The 17,071-nt window shown below is 41.2% G+C and overlaps 1 protein-coding gene across 2 annotated transcripts in view; it reads right to left on the bottom strand.

The window, feature by feature from the left end:
- The window catches only part of SGCZ (sarcoglycan zeta), a 377,337-nt gene that overhangs the window by 161,008 nt on the left and 199,258 nt on the right, over positions 1-17,071 (bottom strand). For both annotated transcript variants that reach the window (XM_063155945.1, XM_063155946.1), the window contains exon 2: positions 859-1,053. In XM_063155945.1, coding sequence (XP_063012015.1) covers positions 859-1,053 — 195 coding nt within the window. The remainder of the gene's footprint in view (positions 1-858; positions 1,054-17,071) is intronic.

Genomic DNA, 17,071 nt, shown 5'->3' on the forward strand with positions numbered 1-17,071 from the left:
TTGCTGGCTGATCTTCTATTTCTGATAAACTAATGAAGAAATGTGCTGTGACACAGGAATTGGAATTTTACAACTAAATACACTAAAATATAGATTATGAAGGTTATAATCAAGAGAGGAAGACTGCACTGGTCCTAGCAGAAACACTGCTACTTTAAACTGTGTAGAAGTTCTCTCTTTTCTTTTGAGGTACAAAAAGTCACTACTCTGCTGCCAGCTAGTGCACACTCCTACCACAGCTTCCACTGAATGCAGATGTTCTTTCAAGTGTGCACCTGAAATACTTTGCTGATATTAAAGATTCCAGCCAGAGACTGACTCATTAAAGCATGAGACTTTTAGACTCGCCTACCCTCCTACCAACACCAAAACAGCTACTCTAAGTTCTGGGAGAAACACAGTCCAAATTTCCAGTAAACTTTAAAAAATACAAAGAACAAAAGATAAGAAAAACCATACATTGACATGACTAACCCAGTTCCCTCCTAAGAGAGATACTATACATAACAAATACAGTAAACTGCTCTTGCTTGTTATTTAGTGATGACAAGAAATTAAAAGATGCTTGGGGCAGTCATCATGATACTTTTCATCTGGGCAAACAAAAAAGTCTAAGATCCAGATATAATTTCAGAAAATATGTTTTTTAACTAAAAACATCAGAAAGAGAGGGCACCAGTCCACTCATTGCAGAATATATATAAAAAGTTTGACTATCTGAACCAGCATTCAAATAAGTATATGCGTTTTTTCCTCCAAAATTATTAGATTTTTATATAACATGGTAAAGGAAAAAGAAAAAAGCCTAGAAGCTAGTACTTGAAGAAATGAGGTACATAAAGTTACTGTAATACTTACCACTGTGAAATTCATAACCTTCAAAATCCATATTGTCATTGCTAAATTAACAATCATGGTAACCAACAGCAGAAGGACAAAGAAGTATAAGCACCTCTTTCGCCATCCATAAATCCCCACTGGGTAAAACTGAGGATGTTCAGTCCTTGGAAGGCTGTTCTGCTGTGTTGCTAATATATACTGCTCTCGTGTCATCTGTAAAAGAAAGATGTAAGCATAAGTACGGAGATGAGAGGTCTGTTTTTCACACGCAACGTTACATTACAATTATCTCAGAAGGTGTAGAAAATCAGTTTCCATGGGCACAGAAGAGACACATTCATCCAGCATTAACCACATCAATGTTATTTGTACTAGGCATCTAGCATGAATTTGGTGGATTTTATGACTTTAATGTAAAACTTTGGTTTCTGTTTCAAATTGGATTTGCATTTCAAATTTATCAACAAAAAACTATTAAAATATAAAAGTAATCTATAAATGTATTTTACACTTTAATTCTGAATATTATTTTATTGTCCTTTATGAGATCATTCAGCAAAATTTGGGTCTGGAGAAAGAGTCATGTATCTTTTCTTTTGTACTGGTTTTGGCTGAGATAACACCAATTTTCTTCATAAAACTTGTAGCCAGTACACTCTTGCACTAACAAAAGAAAAATCTCACCTTTCTAAATACATCTTTCATAAATGAAGTTTCCAGTCTTTTATTGTACTTAGCAAATTAAATTAACAATTGATGCTATTATACATGCCTTCTTATTTTACAAAAAAGAAAAAAGACAAAAGCTACATTTTGCCCTTCAAGAGATGGATACAGTTATAATCTGTTGAATTCCCGAACTAGTTTAAATTCTTCTCACACACCAACAAGCAGTAACTATTTGCAAACTGCTTAAAGAACTTTCAATTATTACTTCCTTTAAAAAAAGGTATTTGTGCCATTTAATAAAAAACTGTTTAATTTTTTTCCTTCACAGCTGTCTTTTACAGAGATTTATATTCATATTCAGCTGTCACACTGCCTTTAGACGGGAAGGTATTAAATTTTCTCTTTGACTTAAAAATTAAATTAAAGCATTCTCATTCTGTTTATGTAAGAGTTCTTTCTGTAATATTCCCATTAGAAATGTTGTTTTAATAGGCTTTGTGCTCAGGAGGAATAAGACAATACAAAACAAAATGAAAAAATCCAAAACAAACAAACAAAAACTCATTAAACTTATAAACCAGATAAAAATCAAATTTGAGCTTATAAGTTGCCTTTCTTTTGACTAAAAAAAAAGTGAAAGTACACAAAAATGAGTCAGTTGATCCAATGAGAAATAAAAACCAGATTACATTCATTTGAAGGATCAAAGAAATGTTGATTTTATAAGATTTTTAAAATGTGAAGCTCAAAAATATTCATGTAATTATCTGTGTTGCTGGATATTTATCCAAATCAACACTCTTTAGGTTTTACCATTCTTCTAGTGAATGAGATATTAATGGAATAAATTAACTCACAGTGAATAATTAGAGACATAAGTCATAGAACACACTATATATACTGTCACATATTGTGACAGTATATATATCACTGAAATAAGTCAATACAGAAATAAAGAATTTAATAAGCAGGTTTTAAGTAATTTAGCAAATAGGCATTTTGTCATTTTTATTTTTTTCAATCATGATTTCTCTTTGCCCTCAATTTCAATGAAATGCAATGCTTCACAGTTCATTTATGTAGTGAATTTTACAAACAAAATTTCTCTCAAAGACATTTCTCAATCCTCCCAAAGCAAAGTATGGCCAGGTTTTAAGACTTTGCATCATCTTCTTATCATACGCTGGCAGTTTTCATCCTAATTGCGTTAAAATGCCTTATAAATCTAGAAACTGTGTACACAAATCAGCTAATCAACTTTCTCCTTATAATGAGTTTCTACACATTATTTAGCCAGTCATTGTAAAAAAAAATTGATGTATAATTAAATTTTGAGATTTAAATGGGTTAATTTTACACCATTTCCATTTTCTTGATTTAACTTTATATATTACCTATGAAAAAATTATGTTTGTTAGAAACAGCTGAAAAGCCAACTTTCAGACCACGACAATGTCAGAAGTAGCACTGGTCCTAAAACTATGAATACAGCCCCATGGAACAGGGAGCGTTTTTTGCAACACAATCATTAAATGCAATGACATTTTATTCCATCAGCACAGCCAGGCATCCCTCAGCTCCCCCTGCTCCACTCTGTGGGCCCTGGTGAAGGCAGAGGAGACATCCCCACCACAGCCTGTGGCAGATGGCACGCTGGAACAGCCCGAGGGGCCAGGGCTGGAGAGCCCATGGGAGCCCAGGGAGAGCCCATGAGAGTCCATGGGGAGCCCATGAGAACCCATGGAGAGCCCATGGAGAGCCCATGAGAGCCCATGGGGAGCCCATGGGGAGCCCAGGGAGAGCCCAGGGAGAGCCCAGGGAGAGCCCATGGGGAGCCCATGGAGAGCCCAGGGAGAGCCCAGGGAGAGCCCAGGGAGAGCCCAGGGAGAGCCCAGGGAGAGCCCAGGGAGAGCCCAGGGAGAGCCCAGGGAGAGCCCAGGGGGAGCCCACGGGGAGCCCACGGGGAGCCCACGGGGAGCCCACGGGGAGCCCACGGAGAGCCCACGGAGAGCCCAGGGAGAGCCCAGGGAGAGCCCAGGGAGAGCCCAGGGAGAGCCCAGGGAGAGCCCACGGGGAGCCCAGGGAGAGCCCAGGGAGAGCCCAGGGAGAGCCCAGGGAGAGCCCAGGGAGAGCCCAGGGAGAGCCCAGGGAGAGCCCAGGGAGAGCCCAGGGGGAGCCCACGGGGAGCCCACGGGGAGCCCACGGGGAGCCCACGGGGAGCCCACGGAGAGCCCACGGAGAGCCCACGGAGAGCCCAGGGAGAGCCCAGGGAGAGCCCAGGGAGAGCCCAGGGAGAGCCCAGGGAGAGCCCAGGGAGAGCCCAGGGAGAGCCCAGGGAGAGCCCACGGGGAGCCCAGGGAGAGCCCAGGGAGAGCCCATGGAGAGCCCATGGAGAGCCCATGGAGAGCCCAGGGAGAGCCCAGGGAGAGCCCAGGGAGAGCCCATGGAGAGCCCAGGGAGAGCCCAGGGAGAGCCCAGGGGGAGCCCAGGGGGAGCCCAGGGAGAGCCCAGGGAGAGCCCAGGGAGAGCCCAGGGAGAGCCCAGGGAGAGCCCAGGGAGAGCCCAGGGAGAGCCCAGGGAGAGCCCAGGGAGAGCCCAGGGAGAGCCCATGGGGAGCCCATGGGGAGCCCATGGAGAGCCCATGGAGAGCCCATGGAGAGCCCATGAGAGCCCATGGAGAGCCCATGGAGAGCCCATGGGGAGCCCACGGGGAGCCCACGGAGAGCCCAGGGAGAGCCCAGGGGGAGCCCAGGGAGAGCCCAGGGAGAGCCCATGGGGAGCCCATGGGGAGCCCATGGAGAGCCCATGGAGAGCCCATGGAGAGCCCATGGGGAGCCCACGGGGAGCCCACGGGGAGCCCAGGGAGAGCCCAGGGAGAGCCCATGGAGAGCCCATGAGAGCCCATGGGGAGCCCATGGGGAGCCCAGGGAGAGCCCAGGGAGAGCCCAGGGAGAGCCCATGGGGAGCCCATGGAGAGCCCAGGGAGAGCCCAGGGAGAGCCCAGGGAGAGCCCAGGGAGAGCCCAGGGAGAGCCCAGGGAGAGCCCAGGGAGAGCCCAGGGAGAGCCCAGGGAGAGCCCAGGGGGAGCCCACGGGGAGCCCACGGGGAGCCCACGGGGAGCCCACGGGGAGCCCACGGAGAGCCCACGGAGAGCCCAGGGAGAGCCCAGGGAGAGCCCAGGGAGAGCCCAGGGAGAGCCCAGGGAGAGCCCACGGGGAGCCCAGGGAGAGCCCAGGGAGAGCCCAGGGAGAGCCCAGGGAGAGCCCAGGGAGAGCCCAGGGAGAGCCCATGGAGAGCCCAGGGAGAGCCCAGGGAGAGCCCAGGGAGAGCCCAGGGAGAGCCCAGGGAGAGCCCAGGGAGAGCCCAGGGAGAGCCCAGGGAGAGCCCAGGGAGAGCCCAGGGAGAGCCCAGGGAGAGCCCAGGGAGAGCCCAGGGGGAGCCCACGGGGAGCCCACGGGGAGCCCACGGGGAGCCCACGGGGAGCCCACGGAGAGCCCACGGAGAGCCCAGGGAGAGCCCAGGGAGAGCCCAGGGAGAGCCCAGGGAGAGCCCAGGGAGAGCCCAGGGAGAGCCCAGGGAGAGCCCAGGGAGAGCCCAGGGAGAGCCCACGGGGAGCCCAGGGAGAGCCCAGGGAGAGCCCATGGAGAGCCCATGGAGAGCCCATGGAGAGCCCAGGGAGAGCCCAGGGAGAGCCCAGGGAGAGCCCATGGAGAGCCCAGGGAGAGCCCAGGGAGAGCCCAGGGAGAGCCCAGGGGGAGCCCAGGGAGAGCCCAGGGAGAGCCCAGGGAGAGCCCAGGGAGAGCCCAGGGAGAGCCCAGGGAGAGCCCAGGGAGAGCCCAGGGAGAGCCCAGGGAGAGCCCATGGGGAGCCCATGGGGAGCCCATGGAGAGCCCATGGAGAGCCCATGGAGAGCCCATGAGAGCCCATGGAGAGCCCATGGAGAGCCCATGGGGAGCCCACGGGGAGCCCACGGAGAGCCCAGGGAGAGCCCAGGGGGAGCCCAGGGAGAGCCCAGGGAGAGCCCATGGGGAGCCCATGGGGAGCCCATGGAGAGCCCATGGAGAGCCCATGGAGAGCCCATGGAGAGCCCATGGGGAGCCCACGGGGAGCCCACGGGGAGCCCAGGGAGAGCCCAGGGAGAGCCCAGGGAGAGCCCAGGGAGAGCCCAGGGAGAGCCCAGGGAGAGCCCAGGGAGAGCCCAGGGAGAGCCCAGGGAGAGCCCATGGAGAGCCCATGGAGAGCCCATGGAGAGCCCACGGGGAGCCCACGGAGAGCCCAGGGAGAGCCCATGGAGAGCCCAGGGAGAGCCCAGGGAGAGCCCACGGAGAGCCCATGGGGAGCAGGAGCCTCTCGGGACCTTGAACCCTTGCAAGGGGCCCCTACCCTCTGCTGAATCTGCCACCTGGAGCATAACACTACGCCTAGGCATTCCCTGTGCAGTATTCCCTCAATTCATAGAAAGAATGAAAACATAAAGGTACTTGAAAATATAAATTCACAGTATGACGGCATCTAGACTCAATATTCATTTGGATTGATAATGAATTGGATGAGCTGTAGAGATTCAGATAGAGAAAAATCAGAGCCACCAAGGAAGATTCATCATACCATCATTTAGTGGGAAAAAAAAATCAAAAAAGCAATCTGGTCATGACTAGCCATAGCTCAAAACATCACAGAGATTATTTACCTGAACCAGCTATCTCTCCCCACTCACTCTGAAAGTAACACAACCTCTTGGCCCACAGGTAATGCTTTGGAGAACTCTCTTTTTGTGTGACACTACAGCAGGCCATTCATTTTGCTTCCCCTCGCACAGTATGTTGCACCAAGCTTACAGCAGAAAATAATGTCACTGGTTTCTTTATAGACTTTTGCTGAAAGCTTACCCTACATACATCACACAGAGCAGGAAGAGCTATAAAATTCACAGCACTTCTTTTGTAGCAAATACACAAATGTTACATCCCAGCCTTGGCTTTAAAATCAAGACTTGGGATGAAATCAAGAAACTCATTATAAAAACAAATATGAAGATGGCAAGTAAGAGAGCTGTATCATTTGAAAAAGCCTGACGCATAAACAAATGAATTTTCTTAGAAAGCATTTAAAATGCCAAGTACCTATGCAAGAAGCTCTTGGTGTCTCTTCTAGTATGTGCTGAAGCAGATGGATTGTTCCTTCTCTTTTACAAGAGTTTGGTAATCTAGAATACTTCCAAAATTAACAGAAAAATATTGTATTATCTTGATTTGGTTGAGATTATATCAAGACTGGGATTTACAAGGTAGTACAGGCACATTGCTAGAGAATTAAATATTGGAGAGAGAGAGAAATTTCCTCTGAAATTTTTATACAGGCTACACCTGAACCCTGCTAAGTCTTCTCCTTTTGTCATGGAATCACAGAATGGAGTTCAAAGAGGTGATCCAGTCCAACCCAAGGATGAAGACTAAACAAACTGTGCCTCACAACAAAAGAATTATTTATCATAGACTACTTTTGTCATGAAGGTGTCAAATCAGAGGGTTTTCAAGATTCTGATCTGAGGGTTTGATGCTCTTTTGTTCTGTTGTGGATTTTTCTTCTTGTAACTTTTAGACTTGAAGGTAGAATTGCGCACAACACTCCAAAACTGCTTTTTCTAATGAAGACATCTGGAAATGCCTTTGCACCCTTGAAAATTTAAAGTAAAAAACACAACCAAATAATTTCACTACCAAGCTGTACATAAAGTCAGTTGATTACATAATTTATGTGATTTGAAGTTTAATAATTCAGAAGAATCTGCTTTTTCCTTGGCCACAAAGTACAGCTTAGTCATTGTTGTCAATGAGGCTTAAGTCAGTATGTTTTTACTGACAATTTGCTGGGTTTTATGTTGACAATTAGAATTTAATTTTTCCTAACTCAATACAGTTAGATTACTACAGAGACTTCATTATAGCCACAGGCAGGACAGCAGCTGAGGTACAAAATTTTCTCCCTGTGATGCCTGTACTTACTAAACACTTACTGAAACAGTTGCCTATAAAAGGACAATAAATGTTTGCATCTTGGAAATTTTCTCTCCAATAAAATTATCACTTCACAAAAATTAATATCAGTCACCTGATACAAACTATTACCATTATTACTTAGTGTGAGCATTTATGGCTGGTCTGTTCAACATGTTTAATTGTAATGTTCTCTGCACAATGAAGTTCACAGCATGTTAAAAGAATAAATAATCATGTAATGAATAGAATAATACTTTTTACCACTGTTCTGTGACTTGAAATATTTCTAAATAATAATAATTGCTAAAATGAATTTTTAAGGAATCTGGATTCAAATCCAGCTCAGGCTTCATTTTTTTCAAAAAAATATGCCTTTCTAAGCTACATTTTCAAAACCAAACCTAATTTCAGTACATTTTTAGTGTATTTTTAAAAGAAGTTTTTGCTTTAAGAACTAAATCATTATTTCAGTTTATTTAGCTTTATAGTCATCTAACTTTGCATGTGGTGTTTGAGAATAACTTTTTGAGGAGTTCTATCTAGCTACACTGACTATTAGGGATAACCTTAATCAAACTAGTGGGATCACTGCAGTCTAGTAACAGCAACACAGGATTCCACACAGCCGAGCTGTCTTAGGGAAAAGCAGATGCCTGAGGAGACAGACTGCTGAAAGAGACTGCAGCATTCTGCCCCGCCACCTGCGATAGGTCTCTGGAACTTCTCTCAAACACTCCTTCTGCTAGACAAAGAGATGAATTTTGCCTTACTGAATAAATTCTAAGAGACTAATAAAATAGCAGCAAAGTCAGGAAAACTACAGCAAACCACTGGATACCAGTTTAAAAACCCACCGCTTTTCTTTTAAACCTGGTGGGCTCTCATCCCTGTTGCTCTGCATATCACAGCAAGGCAGAGAGCATTCACAAGGGCTAGGACCAGAGCCTTAAATCTGCTCAGCTCCTTCTCTTAAGGCCAGTGAGAAGACAAGATGAATAATGTCTTTGCTAAAGATATTTCATGAGGAGAAAACTTGGCAATCACATCAATGGACGATGACAGGACCAATACTTCTGTAGCTTCACAAAAAAACTGAAGCTAACTTTCCTCTGTGAATTACACATTTTGTTACATCAGTTTCAGTAGATGGTGGCAAAAGCGTAATCTTCAAGGGTCAAGAAAGATGTTTTAAGAGTTGCAGATTCACCAAACTCAGCTGGACTGGAAGTAGAGGTGGAATGAACACTTTATGAGGAAATACCTTCATTAAATAGTTAATTTCTGCCTGTAGTTTGGAGTCTAAATTTCTTGTAGGGTAATCATGTAGTCTACAATGAAAGAAGAGGAAAGATAGGAAATATGAACGAAAACCTGAATTTCTAGAAAGATGGAAAATAAGCTTTTAAATACTCTTCCTTTTCCTCTTATTTTCACTTAAGTGTAGCACAACTCCATTGTATGGCTAGAAAACCACTACTTGTAGATCTGAATCCACATACTTGTCTCTTCCAGCCTAAAATACATAACTCTGTAAATTCATATGAAAAATAACATGGACCAGATATCAGAGTACAAAAAAAGCTGCATTGAGTAAGTGCTATGATATGAAGAACAGGAAATGTTCTTAAAAAGAGACTGATTACATTTTGGGTTTTACTTTTATTGGTTTAGCTTCTTCAGTAATGTACACAGGCACAGCTACACTGATTTTTGTATCAGTTTTACCTTAATGTGAATTTAATGTCCTCATATTCAATATTAATAGATTCTCCATCTCGTCAGGATATTTTTTAATCAATAGTAATCACAATCATATAGATAAGTAATCATAATTATATCGATATGCAAACTAAAGGTGTTATTGGTGTTACAGTAACAAGCATGAATCAAATCTTACTACCATCCAAAGCTCTAAAAGTATAAGCTATATTTTGCCTGTCTGCCTGATAAGAGTACAGGCAGAAAAGAGCTGAATTCATCTTAATAAAAGACGATGGAATTCACCACGAGAATTAGATTTAAAAATACATATAGGTGTGTAAATATAAATAGATAATCTAAATATAAATAGACAGATACACATACAGTAATCTCTAATTTTCTAGCACCTACCTACCAATATGGGTTCCTGCTCCAGTCTAAAAGAATAACATTTTTAAAATTTAACAAGAGAGGTGTTTTACCAGGTGTTTAAAATATTAACATTCTGGTCATGATTTTTTTACCAAGATAACACAAAAACCTCAATTCTTCAAATACTCTCAGAATAGAGATTTAAGTCATTAATCTATAAGTTTACCCTGTATTTCAGATGATACCATAAAGCTATGGAGAACACCTAGGTAGTTTGTGCAGAAATGAGGAATGTAAGTTTATGTTTTAAATTTCATATAATATACAGGACTAAGACTCTAATTTGTTTCCTTTTTTGTCTTCAGCATTTCCTTCCTTTAATTAGCTTATTCATCTTCCTTGTTACTAATGGATGCAACCCTGATGAGCAGTTTTGTAATTTATAAATGTGGTTTCACTGTGATGCCTTGTTTCTGTGCCTGACTCTTTATAAACCATCTTCATGGCATCCTAATATTGTAACAAAAGACTACTCATCTATCTAGCACTCACATGACCAATGACATCTCACCAAAAAAAAAAAAATCCAATACCAAGAGATGCTGAAGATGAAGTGCAACTTGTAAAACATTCAAGAGAAAGGAACCTTCAGAACTGTCTTTATCAGTGATCTAAAAGCAGCATTAAAAGTACATCAGCTGAAAAATAATATTTCTTATTACATGAAATTTGAAATTATTTCTTACTGCACTTTTAAAACTATATTTCAATAACTAAGCAATTTAGTTCTGTGCTTCAAAGTGCAAAAAAATTTTGACTTTCTTTTCAGATGTTAGTTGATCTTTTGGAAAGAAACATAACCATTCTGGTTGCAAGCTCCCAAATCACTTAAGATCCCTAGATGAAAAAGAAGTTAATAATATTTTCCAAACCTATTTGAAATGTTAAAGATGTAGTATTAATTACAAAATGTTAAAGATGTAGTATTAATTACAAAAAGCAGATCTAAACTCCTAAATCAACCTGGCAACATTTTTCATCAAAAATGGAATCACACACTTTATTACTAGAATAATTTCCACCTTTTCACTTTCTCCATTTTACTTCTGTTTGCATTTGCTTCTTCCTGAAAATGCATGCAGAAGAACATTCATTGACCAATAGTCATCTTGCTCACATTTAGCAAAAAAATCCAAATTGAGCTTCCTTCCTGAGAAGGAAGCTCAATCACACAAGAGTTGTTTCCTTATTTTAAAGGGGTTTCAAGCACTTACAAATAATGAAGACATTTAGTATGTAATGATTCAATCATACATTTCTTCCATATTCAGTAGCTAAGTTGGCAGCACTGAGAATGTTTTTTTACTTTTTTTCTTTGAGCAATTAATAGCATGCTACCACATCATGGGTTAAACAACATGAGTGAACTCAACTTCCAGGTGAAAAATATCCAATCCTTTCAGGTACTGTGGGAAAACTAGAGAGATACAGGTGGTCATCTAGATCTCATTTTTACTGCATTCAACTACCTTCAGCTCTGCACTGGAAATCCTTTGATGTTCTCATGCAGGCAGAGGTTTTGCCTGACTTTCCTCAAATGATTAACGAAAATGAAATGAGACTCACCCTACAGAATATGTGCTCTCCCTGCTGTGAAAAGAAAAAGGAATCAATATAGCTTGATGAAGAGAAGACTGATTGGAACGGAAAAAATGAAGCCTTCCTTTCATACTAAGAAGAGACTGAAGGAGGGAGGAGCCACTGTCAATGCAATTTTATCTTCTAGGATACACGCAAGCACAGTTGCAAGAACGGAAGAAAAAAATAACTGCTCTTGACTGGAACTCTACTGAGCCAGCTTTGTCAATAGACAGCGTGCAGCTGCCTGTCCCTGAGGAAGCCACGGTCAGCAGAATGGAAAACTGACAAATATCAAACACTTGATTGGTTGGAGTCAATCTTACTCAAAAGTCAGTACTCACTCTAATTCTTGGGAACAGGATAGTCAAGGGAGATCAAGTATAGAAAAGAGAGACAGAAAAATGATCTGGAAGCAAAAACAGACTGGAAAACAATCTTTGAACATGCTAGTGTGAAGACAGCTATAAAAATACAGAAAAATTAGCAGATGTCCTCCAGAAGTCCATTTTAACCTACAAGTGATTCAGTGATTCAGATTTTATAACTAGTTAGATACCTGTGGATAAGGGGGAAAGCATAATAAATGAGCTATGAGAAAGACTGACATGATTCAATCAGTATGATTGTAAAAAAAAAAAAAAATAGTGTAAAGAAAATAAGAAAAACACCAAAAAAACCCCCCAAAACCAAGAAAAAAACAACTCAGTAAAAGCGACATAGCTGTGGCTCAAGAAATAACAATTTTTTCAGTAAACAAAGAACTGGGAAAGTAGCCAAACATTCGCTCTTCAAATTGGCAAAAGTAAGCTAATTCTCTGGGTATTTTGGGAAGGCAGCTACCACATCAGCAGAAAACACCTTTGCATATCCTAGTAACTATCTGTGACTGTCAAAAAGCAAGAAGCAACTCTTACTGAGAACAATCCAGGAAATTAATGAAATTTCCAGGGTCAGCAAAACTCCTCAGCAACACAAAAACAACAGAGGGGAAAATATTTTTTTCAATAGTTTGCTTTTACCACCATAGCACAGTTTTCTTATAAACAAGTAAGAGCCCCTCCTTTAGATAAAATCTGCCAGATTTTAAAGAGTTTCCTTTAGATAAAATCTGCCAGATTAATATTCCATGTTTGTTATTCTTCAGTACTAATTTGGCTCCTGTAGGCTCACCAGCAATTAAACCATTCCTATCCGCTCTCACCAGAATCTCAACATGAATGAACGATCAACTTTGAGAGACAAGCTGCAGGAAGTATGGTGGAACCAGAATGTTCCATTTGACCAACTATCCACTCACTTTTGGATCAATGAATCAAACCTGATCAGAAATGCTCACACTAGATCCTGTCTAAAGTTAGAGTTCGTAAAAATCCAAATCAGTGTACTGAAATTTACCCTTAATATTTCTTCTAAGGAATCTTTTCTACAAATGTCTGCAGATTTCATATTTCTGATCAACCAACCTACTGAGCGATGACAATAGAGCCTGAAAATAGTTTCTAATACTTATAGAAAATTCCTCATGCGTCAATGCATTTTTCTTCAGCAACAGTAATTTTTGGTGGACATATCCTACATCTTGGTACATATTTTTTTCTTTATACAAACTTCTGGTGACACAGTTTTTGCAGACTTTCAGCTTTTAGGTATCAATGGACTTAGGACCTTTATTTAAGATTCTAGAGCCATTTCACGCCAAACTCTATCTCCGTGTAAAGCTAATTCCTCACTAGCTTCAGCCTATCAATGAGGTATAGCTATAAAGCTATATAGATATTCCTTTAGAGAAAATGACCTCATAATTGCCTAAGACTACCCATTCCTACCATTCCTTATGCTAAAGCAACAGGGAACCTGGCATTCCTAAGTTTCAAAGCTTTCCATTCCTTGCAACATAATTACTGCATTGAAAATACTAAATGCATAAAATTGTTTTCTTGAATTATTTTCCTTAGTCATCTGAAATAGAGGAAATACAGATCAAGCACAGGAAATACACATATTGGGAATTGGCTGTCGTATAAACTGAGCTTTTGATGACCACCAGTGGAGTAGGCCTATGAAAATAAGTAGCAACAACTAAATACTTAATGATTTAGGGGGTATTGTTTAGTAGAAGTCGGTCAACAAATCAGGATCCTTTCAAAAGATATTTTTTAACAGAGGAAAATGAGGTTAAACGTAAAAACTTCACATATCTGTTTCAACTCTGTCTCAAAGAATAAATACTTTATAATGAAATGTAAAATGGAAAATAAAAACTTTGTTTCAGAAAATATTTGTACTAGTGCACCTAAACATTTTGCAAAACGCATTTTCAGTGGATTAGCGATCATATCACATAATGATATTTTTCTGAATTGATTAATGTATTATCTGACTGAATGCAGTAATTATGAGCCTCTTTTTGTTCAATATTTTCATTAAAAACTTCAGAGAATTGCTATACAGCATCATTTATTCACAAAACCACCACTGAAGATTAGGAAATGGTACTCACAGAATTTTAAAATTCCTGGTATTATGAATACTAAAATAATCATACAGCAATTTTTATTTCAAAATGTGCAAGCTGATTCTCAGAAAGAAACCGATAATAAGAAGTCTGTTCTCAAGTGGGAAAAATATTTTAGGAATCTTCAAGGGAACAAGGAAACATGAGGCTGGTGATGGACAGGAGGAAAAAAAGCTAAGTACAGCCAAGAGAGTCTAGCTCAGACAGGAACAGGGACCATTTCCAGAATTCATGGTCAGAAGCACCACAGTGCAAAGGAGGGCAGTAACACTATTTCTACACCTCAGGGAAGACAGAACTTCAAACACTGCATTTCTAGTACTTCACAGAGAATAATAAAAAAGAAGAAAAACTACTGGGCAGACAAAAACATAGCCATCTCTGGCTTTTTTAAATGAGTATTAAGACTCAACCACTAATGCCCACATATTCTAGCTAGTGATTCCAAGCAACTGCCCTACTCTCTCTTTAAATTCCCTGGAAGGACTTCACCTGCAATGCTCCTCGCTAGAAACTGCTACTGGAGTAGCAAGGCAGTGCACAGCTCCTGGCTGGGCTGTCTGACAGAGCACGATCCTCATCACACCTTCCCAATGTATGCACAGCTTGCCTTGAGGTCTGTCAAAACGGTGTAGACTGAAACCTCAACCCCTGCAACCAGGCACGAGCTCAGGAGCAAACTGTGCCCGCCTCCACATTGTACCCCAAGCACACATTCACCAGCATCAGTAGCTTCCTTCTGTTTTCACTGGGTCATATTGGGAAAACACAAGAAAGCATTTACAACAAGCACTACAAACATGCACAGTACAAAGAGAAATGGGAGACCAAAAGTATTGTTTTTCCCTGATGCCTACAATGCCATTCATTGTAAGAAAGGCAATACAGTACTGTAAGAGTGAAAAATTATGTGTACAACAGGGATGGAAATGGCCACATCATCTTCAGGATCCTATGACTGGGTAAGAGATTTTGTTTATTTATTCAAAAATACTAGAAAAAAAAAGTGGTGATCATACCCTTTTTGACTTAAAAGTCCTAAAATGCAATTAATGTGTCTACATGATCTAAAGATCTTTTTTATTTTTTCCCTTCAGGGATAGAATTACTTCTTCGTTTTAGAACAGTAGGCATAGCTTTTGTAGTTACTAAACATTTCAACCCAAAATTTTAGTGATGTTATGATCTTCTAAATTAAGTAAAATCTATGCATGCTATGTTATGCTAGAATAATTTTGATATATCTAGATTGAAATCAAGCATTTATAATAGATAAATCAATCTAGCAGGAAAAAAAATCAGAGCAACCACCATAATTCATAATAAGTTTCCCTTCGAGAGCTTAGATTGATCTTCGTGTTTATGTGCAAAACATCTCATTTTATCATACAGGCTTTTAAATTTCAGGCAGACCAAAAAAATGGATACTGCTGTATTCCCTCGAGCCCCCTGTACAGAAAGATATTTCACCTAGTGAATACAAAAATCCTTCAGCTGGCTCTGTATTCCTTGCTGTTTTTTGCTGGAGCGGAGCTAAATTCCTCAATAGCAGGTTGCATGGGCAAATGTTTCAGATTCGTGCCCCAACCAGTGTTGATAACAGAGGCATGTTTTCCATTGCTCAGCAGCGCCTGCAGAAAGCCAATGCCTTCTGTGCTTTCCATCCCGCCCCACCAGCGAGGAGACTGGGGGCGCCGGGAGGGGGGACAGCCGGGGCAGCGGCTGCAGCTGCCCCAGGGACATTCACACCCTGCGGCTTCGTGCTCTGCACGTGGAGCAGAGAGAAGGAGCAGGAACAAGAGATGTTCAGGGCGATGGAAATTGTCTTCCCAAGCTACCATTACACGGCGCTCCGAGCTTGTGGAGACGGCAGGACACCTGCCTGTCCATGAGAGGGCAGTGAATGAATTCCTTGCTTTGCTTGGGTCGTTCCTGCAGCTTTTGCTTTACCTACCAAACTTTTTATTTGAACCAACATATTTTTTCTTCTATTACCCTTCTGATTCTCACCCCCTCCCTTCCTTCAGTGGGTGGAAGGCTGAGCAAGAAGCTGTGTAGAGTTTGGCTGCTGGCTGGGGTTAAACCCTGACAGAGGTGAAGTCTCTGCATTATACTTAGTGTAGGAGAATGGGAAGTACTGCAATTTAAGATTAAATCCATTTAATGATGATTAGCAGTTTTCTTGAGCAAGACCAACTTCTCTGAATTAATATGGATAAAACTTTAAAATAAAAAAAAGTTTATACATCTTGTGCCTAAAGGAGACATTTATTGCATCCTTTAATTTTGAATATCTTGGATTATGAAGCACCTATTGTCAAAAGAAAATGAAATACAATTCTACTTTACCTTATTAGAAACTACTACTGAAATACTATTTCTGAAGCACTGACAAAATTAGTTAGGAAGTAACTTCTATCTCTGCTTTGTGTTTTATGCATTCAGCCCATAAAGAGTGAGTCATTCTTGCCTTAAAAGTCAAGTTTCTGGGACATCATCTCATGAGATCCACAGAAAATGTTTTTAAGGCAATCTAGCATATATACAGCTAAAACCGGGGCCTCTGTCCTAGAAAGGGAATGAATTTAATATTGCTGTTTAAATTTCTAGGTCAGGTGTATCAGCATACTGGGTATTAGACTCCTTGGAAACTCAGTTCTCTATAAAGATAAAGAAAAAAATTTCATCTGAGAATTTCTCTTTTTGGAGTGTGAATTTTTTCTAGTCTTTTCATAATAAGGTAGATTCTTGTAGATGTAAAATTATTATCTACAAAAATATATTTAGAGTTGCTTTATATTTGTTGGTAAAGATTTCCTGCTGCAACATTATTCACTATGCTATTTGTTTGAATAACTTATCCCATTACTTTTACAAGACTGCTAATAGAACCTTGCAATAGAAAAGAGCTGAAAGGTATTAAAGGCACCTACAGCTTATGATGATTCGGAATAAACAGAAGAATCAAGTCCCTCACCATACTATTATTACATTTGAACAAATATCTTTATGTCCTGTCCTTTTTCTAGAAGTTATTTCGAGACCAAGTGGAAAAAAGTGTAGATGCCATTAGGTATTGAGGCTATATCCTAAAACATGCACACAAACTCAGCTAACAGTGAAAGCACCAGGGCACTGTGCAGTCCTAGCGAAAGGCATATTTTACTTATTCAAGTTGCAAGTTCAGCAATATGTAGAATAACAACGAAGAGAATGAAATTCCATGATCAGACATCACTGTGGATACAACCCTTGTATGGCATTTATGTGGTCCCTGCCAATCCAAACAGAGAAAGAAAAAAATTAATGTTTCTGAGTAGAAAAGAGAGAAACC

This window comes from Melospiza melodia, chromosome 5 (genome assembly GCF_035770615.1).
Source record: "Melospiza melodia melodia isolate bMelMel2 chromosome 5, bMelMel2.pri, whole genome shotgun sequence".
Classification (NCBI taxonomy): Eukaryota; Metazoa; Chordata; class Aves; order Passeriformes; family Passerellidae; genus Melospiza; species Melospiza melodia.